At 39.1% G+C, this 20,129-nt stretch overlaps 1 protein-coding gene across 15 annotated transcripts in view; it reads right to left on the reverse strand.

Moving 5' to 3' along the window:
* JAKMIP3 (Janus kinase and microtubule interacting protein 3) overlaps positions 1–20,129 on the reverse strand; it is an 82,614-nt gene that overhangs the window by 14,226 nt on the left and 48,259 nt on the right. For 11 of the 15 annotated variants that reach the window (XM_077821459.1, XM_077821463.1, XM_077821460.1 and 8 more), the window contains 7 exons: positions 19,867–19,998; positions 17,708–17,743; positions 16,117–16,176; positions 14,481–14,609; positions 11,972–12,100; positions 6,758–6,841; positions 1,960–2,022 (listed from right to left, as the gene is read on the reverse strand). In XM_077821459.1, the coding sequence (XP_077677585.1) occupies positions 1,960–2,022; positions 6,758–6,841; positions 11,972–12,100; positions 14,481–14,609; positions 16,117–16,176; positions 17,708–17,743; positions 19,867–19,998 (633 nt within the window). Of the gene's footprint in view, positions 1–1,959; positions 2,023–6,757; positions 6,842–11,971; positions 12,101–14,025; positions 14,027–14,480; positions 14,610–16,116; positions 16,177–17,707; positions 17,744–19,866; positions 19,999–20,129 lie in introns of all 15 variants that reach the window. The other 4 variants (XM_077821461.1, XM_077821453.1, XM_077821452.1 and 1 more) reach the window with 2 other exon arrangements.

Here is a 20,129-nt window from a genome sequence, read left to right on the forward strand (position 1 = left end):
CAGCCAAGCACCTGAGAGAGAGAATGATTGATGCCACCTCAGAGCCCTGGCCTACCCTGCCCAATGTCTTATCTTCAGCTGTGGCCACCCCTGATACTCAGAGGAAAGAGGTAAAAAAAACCTTCCCAGAATACACTGGCGGAGGCGTGGCCGGGGGGGGGGGAAATCCCTTCCTGACCCCTACCAGTGGCTGTCTGAGATCCTGAAGCATGAGCTTTAGGAACATAGGACATAAAGCAGAAGTGAGCTGCAGGGCTTTGGAGCCCTGTCTTTTGCCATCACAAACAATCCCATCATACAATTGCATTCATACATTTGTGTGGATCTCTCTGAAAACTAATTTAGTTGTTTGTCCCCCTCCCTGCACCCAACTCCTATTGGGAGGCTGTTCCAGCACTTCACCCTTCTGCTGGTTAGAAACCTTTTTCTAATTTCCAGCCTGAATTTGTTTGTGGCCAGTTTGTATCCATTTGTTCTTGTGCCCACATTTTCTTTTAGTTTAAATAACTCTTTAGCCTTCCTGGTATTTACTCCCCTAATGTATTTATAGAGAGCAATCATATCTTGTCTAAGATTTCTTTTTGCTAGGCTAAAAAAGCCAAGCTCTTCCAGTATCCTCTCATAAGACAGGTCCTCCATTCCCCTGTTGCTATTTAATTTACTCTTTCTTGAACATGAGGGACCAGAATTGACCCCAGTATTCCAAATGCAGTCTTATCAGTGCCTGGTACAATGGCATTAATACTTCTCTATCTGTACTAGAATTGCCTCAACTAGTACATTTTAGGATTGTGTTTGCTTTTTTCATAGCCACATCACAATGGTGGCACAGTCATCCTGTGATTGACACACACATCCAGGTTTCTCTCCTCCTCTGTCGCTTCCAGCTGATGAGTCCCCAGCTTGCAACAGAAATTCTTATTATTAGGCCCTTAGTGAATGACCTTTCACTTTGTACTAAAGAATTTAATCATCCAGATCTTCCTGTACAATATTCCGAACCTCCTCTGTATTGACAATGCCTCCCAACTTTGTATCACCACCAAATTTCATTAGCTCATCCTACCTTTTGTGCAGAAATATTGAATAAGGATGGTCACAAGACCAATCTTCAAGGAATATCACTAGTAACCACTTTCCAGTCTGATAATTCACCGTTTAGCACAACCCAGTGCCTTCTCTCCTTTAGCCAATTCTTTATCCACCTTAAAATTGTGTATTGATTCCCATCTTCCCTAACTGAATGAACAATTTCTCATACGGCACCATGTCAAATGCTTTAATGAAGTTCAAGTATGTTTGATCTATTGCACTTCCCTTATCTAAAAAAAAATCAGTGTTTTCTCAAAGAAGGAAATCAGGTTAGCCTGGCATTATCTATCTTTGGGAAACCCATGTTGCATTGCATCCCTTTTACCACTTACCTCTATGATTTAATTATTCTTTCCTTCAAAATTTGTTCTAAAAGCTTGCACACCGCTGAGGTCAGACTAACAGGTCTGTAATTGCCCAGATCACTTTTTTCCCTTTCTTAACTATAGGTATTAAGTGAGCTATTCTCCAATCATATGGGAGACAGACTTAAAGATTGTTGCTAGCAGACTAGCAATCTCTTGAGTCAGTTCTTTCAGTATTCTGGGATGGAAATGATCTGTTCCCCTTGACCTGAGCACATTAAGCTCTTTTCTTCCTCGTCAGATGTGATCATTTTGATGGTTTTGATTTCTAGACACTCATTTCCATCAGCAGTACTGCCTTAATGCACATGTACCATATGAGCATCTTTATTGAAAACCGAGGCAAAACATTCATTTAGTTTTTGGACCACATCTAGATTATCTTTAATCTCCTTCCCAGCCACAGTACATGGCAGCCCAACCTCATCCTTCCTTAATCTCTTTTTATTTATATAACTAAAAACATATTAAATGTAGGAATAGAAATGCTGAGAATAAATACCTTTTCTACAAGTTCTTGATTTCTTCTATATAAAGCTTGCTTTTCCTCAATCCACTTCATGTCCTTAAAATATAAATGATTAATATTATAGGAGAAACTAACAGTGCTGCTATAATATATGATCATGTAATTACAGACTGTATCATAATGCATACACAGAAGCGGGCTGAATTGAAATTTAACAGGCAACCTTAATTCTGACATTTCCTTACTTTTCTGAGTGCTTGACTTTGCATCTTAAAGTTCTTTTAACATAGTATTTTGTGGTTTTTTTAAATGTAATTGGAATATAAATACTCCAATTTAAAAAAACCATGAAAAATCCTGTCAATCAATGAAATGAATGATGATTGTAATAAAAGTGAGAAGTTAGGCACCTCCATTGCAATAATTTAATAAACAGATCATAGCAGTTATAGTATTTTGATTTCCATGTTTCCCAAGATTAAGAAAGATAAATCATATTTTTAGATAGATGAATTATTTTATTAGATTGAAATGGGGAAAAAACAATTAGAACATTAGTTGCTCACTGAGACAGTGATGCTTTGGGCTGAGCTGGCAAGCAAGTGATTACTTATAGTTAAAGTTTGTAAATCCCTTTGAAAAGTGCTATGTGAGTGATTAATAATAATAAATATCTTCACAATTATTCTCTCAAGGTACCATATGTAGAGAACGTTTTGAACAATTAATTTTTCACTCTGCTGAAAATAGAAATCAAAATGTCTTTTTCCTAGAAAATTCAATTTTTTGTAATGATTAATTCCATCTTTTGAAGAAGTTTGAAACGGAATTATAATGACGGAGGACATTCCATCACTTATAAGACCTAAGGGGACCCTCCTCCAGCCCTAGCTGAAGGGATGGGGGCTATTGAATAGAGGGCCATTATGGAAATTCTACTTCTAGGCTGGTGTAGCCAGTTCTCTTCTCCCTTCCCTGTCAGAAGGCATGGCAGTGGTTTGCTGAGTCCTCCAATTTTGGAAGATCCAGTTGAAACGTTTACAGGGAGAAGTGCAGGCAGATAGGATTCCAAAAGCTGAACAGCACAGGAAGAAAATGGGGAGTGGGTAATTTATCATTTTTCCTTAGGCACCTTTTAAAGGGCCAGAACATGGAGAACCTGTTCTTACTGGGTAGTCCACATGGAGGAGAATCACACACTAAAGATGTGCCCGGATATTGATGAGGGAGCTTTAGGGGGTGGAATTCTAGTTTATTGAAAGTTTCTCCAGGTTATTTCATATGGGGAGGGGTTTAAAACCCGTGAAAACTCCAGGGATGTAAGAATGCAATAAAGCCTGTAAAAGCTGAACCTGAGCTGCTAAAAGAATTTATGAATAATTTTTATATTGATTTTTAATGTGACTTTTAGGACTCCCACTTATTTAGCCATTTGTTGATAGAAGAAAATTCAGCTAAGAATAAATAGATGTATTTCACCTTTCTCGTCACGTTTACCCCCACAGTCTGCAGATGTCATCCATTTCAACTGGGACCAAAAATAGGATTTTACACAGAACTGTAATAATATTTAATGCTCAAAGTGTGTTGCACTTTTCATTTTCAAAGTGCCACACAAACACTGGACCAGGTCACAGCTGGTGCAGAGACGGAGGCAGCCAGCACACCCCCACCTACATTCTTTAGAGTTTCCACCAGGAGAGACAACTAGATGACCATGTCAAGGCCCCAATGGAAATTTAAGTGAAGACATCACCCATCTGACTTACCCTTCCTCCTCTTCAGCCATCACTGACTTGTGGGCACCCTGGTAGAATTGAGGTGGTGGAGCCTTTCCCCATGCTACTGTAACACTAGATTAATCTAGCCCATTCGCTAATGAACCCTTGCAATGCCTGTGAATTATATAAATATTAGCAGCCTCATTTTACCAATGCGTAAACAGGTATGGGTTTGAGCCTAACAATTGCTGGGCAGCTTCAAGTAAAAGTAGAACAGTCTCAGCTCACATTGAAATCAAATGATTTGCCATATTCTGACTCAGATGCTCCTGGCTTCTACTTCCATTAACAGTCCACTAGATTTTGTTCCCCTTTTTGAGGTTTTAAAAAGAAAGTTGTGAAAAATAATTTTGTGTAGCATCTTCTGGATTGGAAACGTAAATAACTAATGTGCTAGAAAGGCAGCATTTTTGGTATTTTCAATGGAGCTAGCCATCCATCCAAAGGAAGTATGGGCGTTTATAATCTGCAAGAATTCTAGATATGAAGATATTCATATTCTATAAATGCAGGTATATTTTTCACTGCCTATGGATAAAAGTGAGTAGAATGTATTTTGAATCCAGCACATCTCCAATTTTAGCTGCCTTTGGGTTCTCTTTTTCACAGCTCAACAGGCAATGGCAACATTAAGCATGCAGGTTCTGTACCAGCCTTGGGATTCAAGCTAGTGGGGATGAGAACGGCATGCAGAGGCAGGGACATATTCCAAGGCCAGAAAAGGCCATTATGATTATCTAGTCTGACCTCCTGTATAACACAGGCCATAGAACTTTCTCAGAATAATTCCTAGAGCATAGCTTTTAGAAAAACATCCAGTGTTTTCTAAAACACTATTTCACATTTGGGGACAATGTATATCTTCAAATCAGCGGCACTGCTATGGGTACCCGCATGGCCTCACAGTATGCCAACATTTTTATGGCTGACTTAGAACAATGCTTTCTCAGCTCTCGTCCCCTAATGCCCCTACTCTACTTGTGCTACATTGAAGACATCTTCATCATCTGGACCCATGGAAAAGAAGCTCTTGAGCAATTCCACCATGATTTCAACAATTTCCATCCCACCATCAACCTTAGCCTGGACCAGTCCACACAAGAGATCCACTTCCTGGACACTATGGTGCTAATAAGCGATGGTCACATAAACACCACCTTATACTGGAAACCAGCTGACCTCTATGCCTACCACTATGCCTACCTACATGCCTTCAGCTTTCATCCAGACCGCACCACATAATCCATTATCTACAGCCAAGCTCGACGATACAACCGCATTTGCTCCAACCCCCAGACAGCGACAAACACCTACAAGATCTCTATCAAGCGTTCTTACAACTACAAGACCCACCTGCTGAAATGAAGAAACAGATTGACAGAGCCAGAAGAGTACCCAGAAGCTACCTACTATAGGACAGGCCCAACAAAGAAAATAACAGAACGCCACTTGCCATCATCTTCAGCCCCCAACTAAAACCTCTCCAACGCATCATCAAGGATCTACAACCTATCCTGAAAGATGACCCATCACTCTTACACATCTTGGGAGACAGGCCAGTCCTTGCTTACAGACAGCCCCGCAACCTGAAGCAAATACTCACCAGCAACCACACACCACACAACAGAACCACTAACTCAGGAACCTATCCTTGAAACAAAGCCCGTTGCCAACCGTGTCCACATATCTATTCAGGGGACACCATCATAGGGCCTAATCACATCAGCCACACTATCAGAGGCTCGTTCACCTGCACATCTGCCAATGTGATATATGCCATCATGCGCCAGCAATGCCCCTCTGCCATGTACATTGTCCAAACTGGACAGTCTCTACGTAAAAGAATAAATGGACACAAATCAGATGTCAAGAATTATAACATTCAAAAACCAGTCGGAGAACACTCCAATCTCTCTGGTCACTCGATTACAGACCTAACAGTGGCAATTCTTCAACAAAAAAACTTCAAAAACAGACTCCAATGAGAGACTGCTGAATTGGAATTAATTTGCAAACTGGATACAATTAACTTAGGCTTGAATAAAGACTGGGAGTGGATGGGTCATTACACAAAGTAAAACTATTTCTCCATGTTTATTTCCCCCTCCCCCCCGCCCACTGTTCCTCAGACATTCTTGTCAACTGCTGGAAATGGCCCACCTTGATTATCACTATAAAAGGTTTCCCCGCCCCGCTCTTCTGCTGGTAATAGCTCACCTTACCTGATCTCTCTCCTTACAGTGTATATGGTAACACCCATTGTTTCATGTTCTCTGTGTATATAAATTAATTACCCACTGTATTTTCCATGGTATGCATCCGATGAAGTGAGCTATAGCTCACGAAAGCTTATGCTCAAATAAATTTGTTAGTCTCTAAGGTGCCACAAGTACTCCTTTTCTTTTTGAGGATACAGACTAACACGGCTGCTACTCTGAAACCTGTCATATAGGTAAGTAAATCTGTGTAGTTCCATTGACTTCAATAGAGATATACAGATTTACATCAACTGAGAGTCTAGCCCCCAGGTAACAGAGTGTATTCCATGCCTGGATAAGCATAACTCTTTGATTTAGGTTTTTAGTGTATAATTTTCACATTCACATATTTAAAGTTCTCTTTGTGCAAATGAATGAATATTCACACGTTTTTCTTTCAGTATTCACTCAACCCTAGATAGAATGGATTTAATGTTCAGTTCTAATGAATTATTCAACTCATTTGTTGAATAATGTGATATTAATCTCTCCTAATCCAATGGTACAGAGTTTGAAGGGGATTCCCATAATTATGCAAGGGCAGTTAAATCGATTTAAGAGTGTCAATAACGACACATAACTGCTGCTTGATAGATGTATTTTATAATTAAAAGAGGGACAAATATTTTAGGAAGTATTATCAAAGTGATACTTCCTAAAATATTTGACTGTCTTTTATCATATATGACAGACTTTATAATGTGAGTATATGTTTCTTTTGCTGAAAATGTACAGAACAGCTAGTTATCCTTCGAGACTGCAGTAATGAATATTTTTCTCAGAGTACATTACCTGTCCCTGCTCAGCAAGTGCCTTTTCTAGGTCCTCTATTTGAGCTTGTGATCTGTGTATTTCTGCTTGGAGCTGCTCACGCGTCTGTAGGATATGAGAAAAGATACATCAAACTTTCTCTAAAAGCCAAAATGCTAATGTAGATACATTTAACACTTAAAATATATCAAATACTTATTAAAGAATTTTGGGGGAAGTAACTTGCAGTGAAGTACCTATAACAGGGCCAGTCATTAAAAATTTTAAAAGGAAAACTTGTATGATGGGATAATAATTTTAAGATAGAATTTAAGATTAAAATGAACATCATCCAGTTAACTAGCCACTTAAACAGCAAAAGATGAATTGCTTCTTACATTCGAATATTTGTTACACTCTTTGTTCACAGATCAGAAGAGTTTTTGCCCTTATCCAGTTCTATCAAAACAGGATGTTTAAAAAAGCAAATGGAGTAACATCGAGATTTGTTTTCCCATAAGAATGGGAGGAAAGATACATTAATAGGCTGAGGGGCATGCTTGATTTCTACCTGTATTTTTGTTGTTTTAAACTGATTTAAAAGAGACCAACAAATACAATGGCACAAATTGTCAAAAACAGCCTCTACATTTGTGACCATAATTTTGAGTACACAAATGTCTAACTGTACTATACATAGATTTCAAGGAAAAAGGCCAATGGAAACTAGTTCACAGTCCAACACCTTTCTGTAAATGTGATGTATATATTTTGTGGAGAATAAAGCTAATTCTAATTCTTAACTATTTTTATACATAAAATATGGATGTATGGGTGTGACATACCAGGGTACAATCCAGGCTAATGAGTAGCTGTGTCATTCCTTTCAAAATGTAAATCACTCCCAGATGTGTCTCTGTGTGTGCTGCAACCAGTCAGCCATACCTGGGCTCTTACCGGCCTTGGTTATGCTACAGGGTGACCCCAACACATACCCCAGTCCTGTATTTTACCCCAGAAACATATTTCCTCTATATACTGTGCTCATCACCATAGTATCTGAGCACTTGCAGTAGTGCCTTAAGCAACATGACTACACATCTGTCACATGTTATTTGTTCTCTCATCCTCTTCCCAGGGGAAAAAGCATATGCAGCTGAGTGTCTTCTTTTGGTAGGTGTGTCTTTTTAATAGATCCATTGCTGTGTTTATATTAGAGAAGGCAAGACCAAAGAAATGCTTTTTGCACTTGAAGTGGAAAGTGGTAAGGTTTGTGACGGTCCTTAGTTTTGAGGGGAGTTCATTACAGAGTCTTGGACTGCCCCCAGAAAAAGTTCAGTCTCCTTGGGGTGAGCTTTACTCTTATTATTGAGAGTTCCATTGTGTCTGAGGAGTGAAGTTGTTGACCACACTCTTTGTCCTGGAGCTTTGGATGATCCTTTAGATACTCTGGGCCCATACCATGGAGTGCTTTGAAGATAAGGACTGAAACCCTAGTCTAGGGGAAACCAAGAAGGGAGCAGAATACAGATTTGATATGTTCTTGGTAGCCTGTATTCCTCAAAAGATGCACTACAGCATTCTGAACTAATTGGAGTTTCCTAAATTCTGAAGCCTTGACATCCAGTTTGTATTGTATTGCTGTAATCCATCTGAGAGGTGACAAATGCATGTATAACTGAGACCAGGTCTTCATCCACCAGGAGGGGACAGAGTTTCCTAATCAAGCAGAGGTGGTAGAAAGCATTACTCACAAATGCTGATATGTGAGAGCTTGATGTCAGTGAGGAATCCAAGTATATTCCTAGACTATGGACTGAATTGACCAATTGTGAGTGTGTATCTTCAACCAAAGGAGACTGCACTGTGGTTGCAAGCTCTTCAAAATACTTGACTTTGCCCATCAGCATCACCTCTGTCTTGCTTGGGTTCAGCTTCAAGCAGCTGTTCTTTACACAAGTGCTGATCTCAACTGAACACTGGGCCATCTTGGTGGTAGTGGTCATACGTGGTGAAGGATGGATAGAACTGTGTATCAGCTGCATATTGCCAACACTTGAGTCTTTGTGTCATCTGACCAGTTCACCTAATGGTTGCATGCAGATGTTGAAAAAGACTGGAGAGAGAATTGATCATTGTGGAACTCCACAAGTGCAGAATCTATCAGTGGAGCTGCAGTTTCCCATCACTATTTGTTAGCACCATCCTTCCAGGAAGGACACAACCCATTTTAGTACATTACCTTGGATCCCTGTCACCTCTTTTAGGTGAGACAGCAGACTCTCATGGTCAACAGTGTTGAATACTGCAGAGAGGTACAGTAGGATGACAATCCATATCTGTCCTCTAACCAATTTTACAAGAGGAAATCATCTATCAGTGCCACTAAAGCGGTTTCAGTTCTGTGACCTGGACTGAATCTAGATTGTGCCAAGTCTAGAACATTAGCTTTAATTAAATGACCTCGTAGTTGGCTTTTTGCTAGCTTCTCAACATACATGAAGGCAACTCTTTTGTTTATTCCTGTACTCAGTTTGGTTGAGAATATATATTTTCAGAGTAAGTGAATTTTAGAGCATATGTAGATTTAAAATCTATAAATAAACACATCTGAAAACAAAATGATCCAAATTCAACTCCTCTTCTGCTTTCATGCCAAGAGCTGAGTTCAGGATTCACTTCTTCCTATTCAGCTGATGTCCCCACTAACAGTTAAAAAATAAAACAAGGACTATTGATGCTTACACTAAATATTAGCATTGCCATCAGGTCTTGCAGGCACAACAGAGAGCCCGGAGCTGAAGTATTGGCAGGTAAAAAGTTTTTCAGTTTATGTTTTAAAGAAAAGTTGCTCATTTTACTTGGAACAGAACTCTGGAAAGAACTAATCTCAACGGATACTTTACTGCTTCTTCCCAAGGCAATAGCAAAATTACCCAAGTATAAACGGAGAATATATTGTTTAACTGGAACTGGCAATTTGCAAATAACACAATCTGTGTTAAACAAGTTTACCATTAAGAGGAACTCAGTTGTAAAGCCATTGAGGGTTCTCATTGTACCCTCAACCTCTGCTTCAGGCAAGTTCCTTTTGGATCACATGATTACTCTGCTGAGAACAAGGGTAGCTTGGTGGCCTATAAATGTGGTTGGGCAGGTTGCAGACAGCAGTAGCAGCATGAGGAAAAGACCAGTTCTGCTCCTTTTGCACCTGACAACCCCAATCCCAGGAAGTTTTCCCCACCTATAAACCTACTGAGGTAGTTAGTGAGGCAGGTAGTTAGCCAGTTAACACCGAAACCTTGTAATTATATTTTGTTTTGCCTTATTTAATTGTTTTTATTATCTGGGTGAATTTTCCTTCTGGTGTGTGGGGTTTTGTTTGTTTTGTATTGGGAAAAGTTGAATTATTTCATATTTGTAGTTGCTTCTTGTTTCACCATCACTTTCTTAATGTTTGCAACTTCTACCATGTCAGAGCAGATAGCAGGCAGGCCTTAAAGAAGATTAATTTCTAAAACTGTTTCACAGATCAAATAGAGTGAGACAATACTTATCTCTCAATCTGGCTATCTGAGAGACAAGGGATTAGTCTACTTGCAAGAATATTAGAGAACCCAGCAGTATAGACTGCTGTGGAATTGCCTACCCATTACTTTAAGTTACTTAGTGGAAATGAAGCATTACCTAGATGGCCAGGTCTGGAAAGCCAAAATATTGATTCAATCTTAGAACTCAAGCAGGGGAAAGTGGGGTTATCCATTTTGTGTTTAATTTGGTTATGGGTTGGGAAAGCAATCAGACTACCCCACTGCTGTAGGAAATATTCATGGTTGTACTAACATTTGACACTTTTATAATTTTAATAAAGTTATTGCTAATATGGCCATTTTGCCCTAAGACTGTGTTGGACTCTCCTGGAACAATGTGCTTATGAAAAGTGAAAGTGACTGCTCCATCACTTACATAATAGATTTAGAGCCAAATTGAGAGCTTGTAGGAGCACCTCCATGAATGAGATTGCATAGAGTGGAGGTCAGGGCAGAATTAACATGTACATATTTTGTTCTTTGTCCAAACCAGATATATTCTAATCCTTTCAATCAATTTTCAAATAGTAAAATTAAATGTGACTGTATTAATTGTCCTTCCAGCACTTTATAATGAATAATTTATTCATAATACAATACAGATATGTATTTATAATGTAAATTAAAGGAGGTAATTAGCTGCAACTACCTTTCTAAGGGGCCATCTGAGGAAGATAGGAAGGCACAATGAAATAATACATTTTGCAATTCAATTAAGAAAATGAATCTCATTTTGAACTATAAGCCTTTTAAAAATGTTATGCAGAATCATGTAATCTCAGTAAATCCAGGTTTGAATTTTGGGCATTAACTATTTAAGAATATTGGTAATAGATTTTTACCGACGGGAAGCTTAATTTTCCATAAAATATTCTGCCTGACACTCTTGTAAGCTGATCAGTGGTATAAAAATATAAATGCATTAGCCATGGTTTCTTCAGCAACCAGCACTTCAGTGTAAGAGAGTGGAAATCTGACTGCTTTTAGAGACCATAAATTACAACACTGCATCTGAGAGAGCAGTGTAGACGCATTAGTTATTCACAGAAGACAATATTATGGAGAGACACTACCATGAGGAATATCAAACAGGTGTTTTTTCTGGTCACATCAGCAAGTGCCATGGATGATTAAAGGAAAACAAAGGAGGGGGAAAAAGAGAAGCCTCCTGAAAAATGTTGAAACCAAATTTAACTCTTTTTCAACTACTACTAACATACAATTGCCTGTGCAGTACCCCTTCATATCTTAGTCAAATTCTAATCTGAGTAATTACTTTCACTCAATCTACAGTCTAGCTGCAATTTTATTTGGAAGATAATCTTCCCTTCTTCTCCTAAACTTCTATATACTGTTGTTGTGTTTTGGCCCAGAAATGGTTGGTGGCACAATCTCTGAGTTTACCCAGTGTATCACTTTGGAACCTATCATTGTGAAAGGCACTTTATAAACTTATGATTATATCATATATACATGCATATTAAACTACTGTAGACCAGATCCTCAGCTGGTGTAAATTGACATAGCTTCTTGATCTTCAATGGCACGACCCCAATTTACACCAGCCAAAGATCTGGCCCATTATCACAACAACCTGAGCAAGTAAAATTAGAAAAATGTACATAATTGCAATCCTTTATTTTCACGTAATATAAGCCATTTAGACCTTAACTTCTCGTTCTGCATCCAATGTTCCTCCGACCTGTTCTTGCAACAGAGCATATGCTCGTTGCAAAGCCTGATATTCCATTGTCAACTGCCGAAATCTCAATTCTGTTTCTTCTTTGGCCATGCCCTGAAATGAAAAAAAAATTGATGCTTCCAAAACTGAAAGTAAAGAAAGCCTAACAGAAACCTATACGTATTTTCTATGAAGAAGGAAGTTGGTGGCATTAGAGCCAATAATTTATAGTACTTTTAAAATATGAGTTAGCAAGTGCTGTCCATAAAGTGTTCTTTAAGTGCTCTCTAGTTATTTCAATCTTGCCAGGAAAATATCACGTAGACACACTTCACTGAAATGCAAGATGTGTCTTTCTTTCAGAGTTAGCACTACTTGCCAGCACTGCTGATCACAACCATCATGAAGAAAAGTTCCTCCTTTTTGCAGAAAGATGCAGAGTATGTCATCCATGACATAACTGTTGAACCGACTCTCAATCACTGCACCACACACAGTCACCACTGGTGATGTGTCAATGGCATTTCTGAAGTAACATATGACATTTGCGTTGGTACTACGTTCTTCAAATGAGACAAAGACAAGGAATGAATAGTGAATGGATGACCTGATTTTCAGAGACACTGAGCATCCACAGCTACCACTGAAGTCAATGGATACGTCTACATTGCAATAAAAAAACACCATGGCACAGAGTCTCAGAGCCGGGGTCAACTGACTTATGCCCATGGGGCTCGGGCTGTGTGGCTAAAAAATGCAGCGCAGGTGTTTGGAGTTGGGCTGGCGCCCAGGCTCTGACACCCAGCGCCCTCATGGAGTTACAGAGCCCAAGCTCCAGCCCGAGTCCAAACACCTACACTGCAATTTTTTAGCCCCGCAGCCTGAACCCTGCAAGACCAAGTCAGCTGATCAAGGGCAACCTTGGTTATGCTGCTGCTGGTCTTTTATTTCAGTGTAGATGTACCAAATGAGATATGTGGATCTTCAGCACCTCTCGCTGATCTTCTTTACATATCCTGCTTTAATGCTGAACTATGTTAGTATGGTTCATTAATATGATGAATTCCATATAAGTGAAATTCACTTTATGCAATAGCCAGGACTATTTTGAAGGCTTATATGCAACTTCAGTGGTGCACAGAACTTGAGCCAACTGTCTGCACGAGTGAATTTCATGCTATAGGAATAAGGAGAAGTATTTGCTCAATGTGTGTATTAAAAATGAATCAACAGATTCATGTTTCTCTCTCTCACACACACACTTAAATCGTGTAGCCAGCTATAACACGGATATGAATGATTACATTCCCTTCTTTAGAAATCTGCAATTCAGCTGTGAAACAGATGGCGAAGGGCTGATTGAAATGATGCAGGTATTAAAGAATCAGATGCTGTAAAAACATATTTCACTATCATGGGGCTTATTTTTTTCTATAGCAATGTTCTTGCTGGAGCCTAGAGACAGGTAATGGTCCATAGATCTGACATGAGATTCTGAAAACACGCACTGACTTTATCTGGAATGTACTTTTGGGAATAGTCTTCAAAATACAGGTGGTATTTGGCCACTGGTGCCTGCCTGCAGTATTTCTTAACAGCTGCCTCTTCTTATTCTGACATCAGAAGCTGCAGAATGGCGACCTCTGTTGAGGGGCTGGTGAAAAGACAGAAGTACTTACAGAGTCTTTCTGCTGCCTTGGCTCACACCATGGATTTGGACAATTCCATTCAATATGGATTCGGGCTGTGCTCTGAAAATACACCTAAAACTTAGGTTGACCTAGTTATATTGCTCAAGGCTGTGAAAAATTTCACGCCCTCTGCAACACAATTAGGTTGACCTAACCTGCATGGTAGTCGCAGCTGAGTGGATGGAAAAATTCTTTAATCAAAGCCTAGCTACTGCCTCTCGAGGGGGTGAATTTACTACAATGACAGAAAAACCCGCTCTGTCACTGTCACGTGAACGTTGCAATGCTATAGCGGCGTAGCCTCAAAGCTGCAGCTGTGGCTCTGTTATGCTTGTAGTGCAGACAAACCCTTATGTCAAAATGTGAAGTCACTGGATAAGATGAATGTTGAGCTCAGTTTATACGTGAAGCTAAATATGCATTCAATCCCAATATGAATCTTCCCAGCCAAAACGCTTCATAAGGTCCGCACAGCCTTTTCAGTATTCCCACCCCTAAATATCTGCTAAGCCCCACACTTCTAGGGATAGAAATTACATAAGGTTTCAGGGTTTTGCCAACAATAGTGGGTGACTAAGGACTTGCCCCCAAAAGATCAGCCTCCATGCATAGGATTAAGCTCATGATCATTTGACTACACCAGATTTTAGTTTTCTAGTTAAAGGATACATCAATGTGGAGTTCTCCATAAACAAGGGCAGGATAATTGTCTTAATAATATGATCAACAATTCTGAGTTAGATATAAGAATACACAGGATAAATTTAAGTGTCATCACATATTCTAGATTAATGAAAAAATACCTCTTCCAAGTCATCATCAGGAGTGCAAGGCGTTTGATCTGTTCTGTCAGTTTGATATGAGATAGAAGAACCATCAGACTCCAGAGAAGCTTCTTCATCATAGCCAAAAAATGTCTCCACAACCGGCTTCTGACCAAATGACAATGTGTAAGTGCAGCTGAACAATGCAAATAAACCTTACAATATGGCATAGCCAGCTGAGCCCCTTAAATGTCTGAAAAACCCTCTGATGAGCATCTCCAGTAATTCTGAAGCAGAGTGTGGCTTAAACAGAAAATTTGTATTCTAGACTTTGTACTCTGCTTCAGCATACAGCGATATGCTTTTCAAAGTGTGGTTTCCCTCTATTTGTTTTAATGAACTCTCTCAGGGGAAAATGAATTGTTCTCATACTCAAATATCAGGAGAGTTTCCAATCTGTTACTTATTTCTAAATACAGAAGTTGCTTCTTCATAAATTGGTGGTAAACTTTCTTTAGACCATCCATAATGTTCTAGTAAAACTGTATGTTGCTTTAATTTGCTGAGTGGGTTATTTTATATGTTATTTGGAAGCATGGAGTCCTCTCTTAGAAGTGCTTTGTCATATTTATTTTATTTAGTTTGCTTCAAATTTTAGGCAGTATGTAGTTCTTTAGCCACATCATCCATTCCCCCATCCAGCTGTATGTGTTTGTGTACATACATACCAGCACATGCCTAGCCTTGTACAATTAGTCTGGGATTTGTTTGGCCCACAGTAGTTAGGGATTGAATTTCACATAAAACACAAGGGCCACTGCTCTGATTTACACCTTCTGCAACCCCACTGAGGCTTTGACCCTTCACCTAGCGTATAGTTTACTACTAATTCCGCTCCTTGACTTTTCACCTTCTCCAACCACTGCACAAGTACATTAATTATCCATCAGACAGACTCTGTCATTAATATTGCCTTCTTCCATCCCACTGAGCACTAATTGTAATGCTGCTGCTGCTGCTTATGACCAATCATTTTTGTGCATGTCGCTCAATTTTATAATGAATTATTTACATCTGACATACATTTTTAGGTACTGTTGTAAATGAGTTAACTTTATGATTTTCTAATTCACAGAAGCTGTCTACTCTATACACAAATTGTCACTTGTTATTGAGTTCCTGAAGGATGCTCAAACTATGCACAGTACAGTTTGTGTATTAAAGCGCACATATTAAAAAGCAAACAATGTGCAGTTTAAACAGTTGACTTCCTATAGCACATGTATTATATATCACGGATGAATATTACCAACACCAAGGGTGAAATTGGGGGTGAGAAAGATGACAATGTTCTTCCATCCTCCACCCACAAAATCAATCCACACATTCTTGTTTTAGATGACCATAAAAATCTATTTAGGATTGTTCTTAAACTGCTTGACCTACACCAAAGACTCAAAAGTCACTTCTAAGTTTGAGTCAGTTTTTGCTTGCTGAACGCTGGATCCATAAGGTGCAATCCTGTCCCCATTGACCTCAGTAGAGCCAGCATGCACCCTTGCTGCCAGATTTTGAGAGTTGCTGAGCACTTGTATCGACCATTGATGTCACTAAGCAAGATATTGTGCTCATCAGCTCTATACAAATAAATATAGATTTAAACTTTATTTTTTACCTTAGGGAGTTTTGTCATTTTCTTCCTTTGTTTCCTATACCTTAAAAGCTTATCACGTTCCTGTAAAAATGAATTCGATACATTTGTTAGCTAATGTCAGTGTTTTATCTTTTAATTGCTCTGTGTAAATGTTTGCATTATCCTTCAAATTGGCCAAAAGTAGTTTCAGTACCAGCCATTGGATTATAATGCAATGAGAAATAGACAATTTTTCATCAATCAAATACTAACTACTCTCTCCAAAATATTGCAAGTTTGTAGTCAGAACATATCAGTTGTTTGAGTCTATAGATGAAAATCCTGACTGCTCCATACCATACATGACATCCTGGGCCTGATTTTACAGAGGCTCCATGGGCAGAACACTCATTGAATTCTGTGTTATAGAATATCCTGGCAGTATTGAGATGCAGGGGTAAATACTGTTTGTGGATGTGTGCATGGCTTCTATTATTTTCAAATGAAACCATGGGCACTTGTCATCTGACCCAACTGCAGAAAATTCAGGGCCTGATTTTCAAAAGTGCTGAGTTCACATAACTTCAGTTGACCTTAACAGGAACTGTGGGGGCTCAGCATCTCTGAAGATCAGGCTTCAGCTTTTTCTGTTATCAGGAAGTATTTTTATTCAGTGGCTATTATGAAAGATCTAATACTAGTGGTAATGAATTTTAACACATTATGAAAAATGTTTTGTTCTGGGGGATTAACAAAGAAAAGCCCCAATATTGATAAAACAATACAGGTTAAAAGAAAAGACCAATCCCTATTATCCTCCAGCTCATTCATTTCCTAACAGGATTCAAAACATATTATGGGACAGATTGATCACATATTCTTATTGCTGCTGACATCATCACCAGTAATGAAGATTGTACAAACAGAAAAATAGTGCCAATAGTTTTGTGAATGGCAGACTAGAACAGAAATCACTTTTCCTTAGCTTCATTGGCTTTGTTGTGCTGACAGCAGTGAAAACAGACTTCCGTCAGTAAAACTTAGCAGGTGTGACTTGCACTCAGTAAATGCCCATCTACAATAGCAAAAGGGATCCTTAGCTGATAGCAGTGGGTCCCATTGCATAGGTTCTCAATACGCCAGTGTGGCTAGGACAAGACTATTTTCAGGCCAATTGTAGAAAGCATGACTGCTGCTTGGTGGAAACTGTCCCTCTGGGTTTTCAGCTCAGGAAGCACCTCTGTATTTTAGGGGGCTACAGGACCCCACTGTTGAGGCTGCCAAGTGGATGCACTAATTGGTGCATTGTCTGAGCAACTGCCCGTGCTGACTTTTTAGGCTGTACTTTCTTTTCATAAAACCCACAGGTGAACGGGAAGTTGAAACTGTTTTCCAGTATCACAATCTTACTCCCACCTCAATGAATTTCTGCTGCTAGGGTCTTCATTGATAGAATCCCTGGGTTAAATCTAGCCTCTGAATGTAAAGTAAATTCATAACAAATATTACTTTGAAACACTTCATTAATACCAGAGAACATGAGATGTTGCAGCTGGTCTGCATGATCTCAAAGAACCACTGTCTAAAATATACAAAGAGGAACAGAGTGAAATTAAATATATGCCTTACTTACTATTACGCTCTTCACATAGCCAGCAGTTTCAAGGGTCTAATAAAAAATAATTAGAGAATGTCATTAAGTGCAAGGTTTCAGAGTAGCAGCTGTGTTAGTCTGTATCTGTAAAATGAAAAGGAGTACTTGTGGCACCTTAGAGACTAACAAATTTATCAGAGCATAAGCTTTCGTGAGCTACAGCTCACTTCATCGGATGCATTCAGTGGAAAATATAGTGGGGAGATTTTATATACACAGAGAACACGAAACAATGGATGTTACCATACAGACTGTCACAAGAATGATCAGGAAAGGTGAGCTATTACCAGCAGGAGAGTGGGGTGGAGGGAAACCTTTTGTAGTGATAATCAAGGTGGGCCATTTCCAGCAGTTGACAAGAACAGTAGGAGGGGAAATAAACAAAGGGAAATAGTTTTACTTTGTGTAATGACACATCCACTCCCAGTCTTTATTCAAGCCTAAATTAATTGTATCCAGTTTGCAAATTAATTCCAATTCAGCAGTCTCTCGTTGGAGTCTGTTTTTGAAGTTTTTTTGTTGAAGAATTGCCACTTTTAGGTCTGTAATCGAGTGACCAAAGAGATTGAAGTGTTCTCCGACTGGTTTTTGAATGTTATAATTCTTGACGTCTGATTTGTGACCTGATCACTCTTGTTACAGTCTGTATGGTAACATCCATTGTTTCGTGTTCTCTGTGTATATAAAATCTCCCCACTATATTTTCCACTGAATGCATCCGATGAAGTGAGCTGTAGCTCACAAAAGCTTATGCTCTGATAAATTTGTTAGTCTCTAAAGTGCCACAAGTCCTCCTTTTCTTATTAAGTGCAAGGGTATATACATTTTATTGGCTTTCTACTTAATTGCACAGCCTGTTTCCACACTTTTTTTTAAAAAAAAGTATGAATTATTTTAGTTGTAATACAAGACACAAGAAATCTTTCATTTATTCAGGAAAAACCCCCACAATGGATGTGACAAGGCTGGCAAGTGAGAGCATTCCATTCTGTGTGGCTAACATCCTGTCATGGTGCTACTTTAAAGCTGTAATCGGTATTGCAGTAGAATATTATTTAACTGGATTCTGCAGGCCATACCTAGGTTTAACTCTCATTTGCTGTAACTGGAATTTTACCTAAGTAAGGACTAAAGACTGGGACCTTTTAAAGCTAAATTATCCCCTCCAACACTGCCTGTAGAGGGGATAAAACCTGGTGGATCCAGGAGGAGGGATGTGGAAGTTTGGAGGAGTGCTACCTTTACAACATCATTTAGTTGGGGATTGGTCCTGCTTTGAGCAGGGGGTTGGACTAGATGACCTCCTGAGGTCCCTTCCAGCCCTGATATTCTATGATTCTATGATCATACTGCTCTTTCCCTGGGGAGGAGGGGGTGAGCCAGGAAGACACTCGCTGTCTATGGAATAAACACTCCTCAACCCAGAGGGATTCCTCACCCGAAATTTATGCTGACTTGAAATTCCCTAATATCCCTGCCCAAAGTGAAAAACTCTGAGTAAAAACTCGCAGAATTTACAATTCCCAAAGCAGCATTAGCTCATGTAGATGGCCAGTTGTTATAGAACTGGCTTTGGGATGTTTAAGAAAAATCTGCATAGCATTTAAAAAAAATTTACTATGAAGCTTGCTTAAGGATCCATTCAAGATTTTATTTTCTCCCCCCACACACCTGTGGGCTGGAGCCTCAACTTTGCTGATCACAAGAAGCATTATTAAAAGGAAATTATTAAAAGGAAAACAAATTTTAAAAGATTTAAGCATCTTAAAATAACCCTAAAACATTGGAAAATATTCCCTTTCATAAGTCTCCTGTTTTTAGGCATGATCTTGTTCCCATTGAAGTCAAAGAGAGTTTTTCCATTGACTTTAATGGGATTAGGATCTGGTCATTAGTGTGTTTCCCAGAAAGCTCAGAATAACTGAAAGAAGCTCCTTTATGCAAATGTTGAGCTGAGTGTAAGGGATCTTTCAAATAATGTTCCACATATTACTTTAGGTTCAGTTCCATTATAAAGGGAAGCCCACGGAAATCATCACCGTATGTTTGTTGACAACACAAGCTGTTCCTGCTTGCTTGGTGTCTTCTTTTCTTTTGCTATGTCCAAGAGCACTAGGAAGGCTGTGCTATTTGATTACCTTAGAGAGTTCGTCTATGATATTTTGCTGTTCAATAATTTGTAACCTCAGAAATTCAACTTCTCTTTCTTCTTGACTCTGGTCAAGATCATTTAAAGAGCTTGGTCTCCTTATTATCCCAGCCCTTTGTCTCTGGAAAAAAACAACAACACAGAACAAAATTGCAAATGATTAAGTCTTTGCCAACGTGCAGCATATAATCCTTCCCTTTTACAACCAGTAATTCATCTGGGCTATTTGCTAAAATGATGGTGATTCTCTCT

The sequence above is a fragment of the Eretmochelys imbricata genome, chromosome 7, assembly GCF_965152235.1.
Source record: "Eretmochelys imbricata isolate rEreImb1 chromosome 7, rEreImb1.hap1, whole genome shotgun sequence".
NCBI lineage: Eukaryota > Metazoa > Chordata > Testudines > Cheloniidae > Eretmochelys > Eretmochelys imbricata.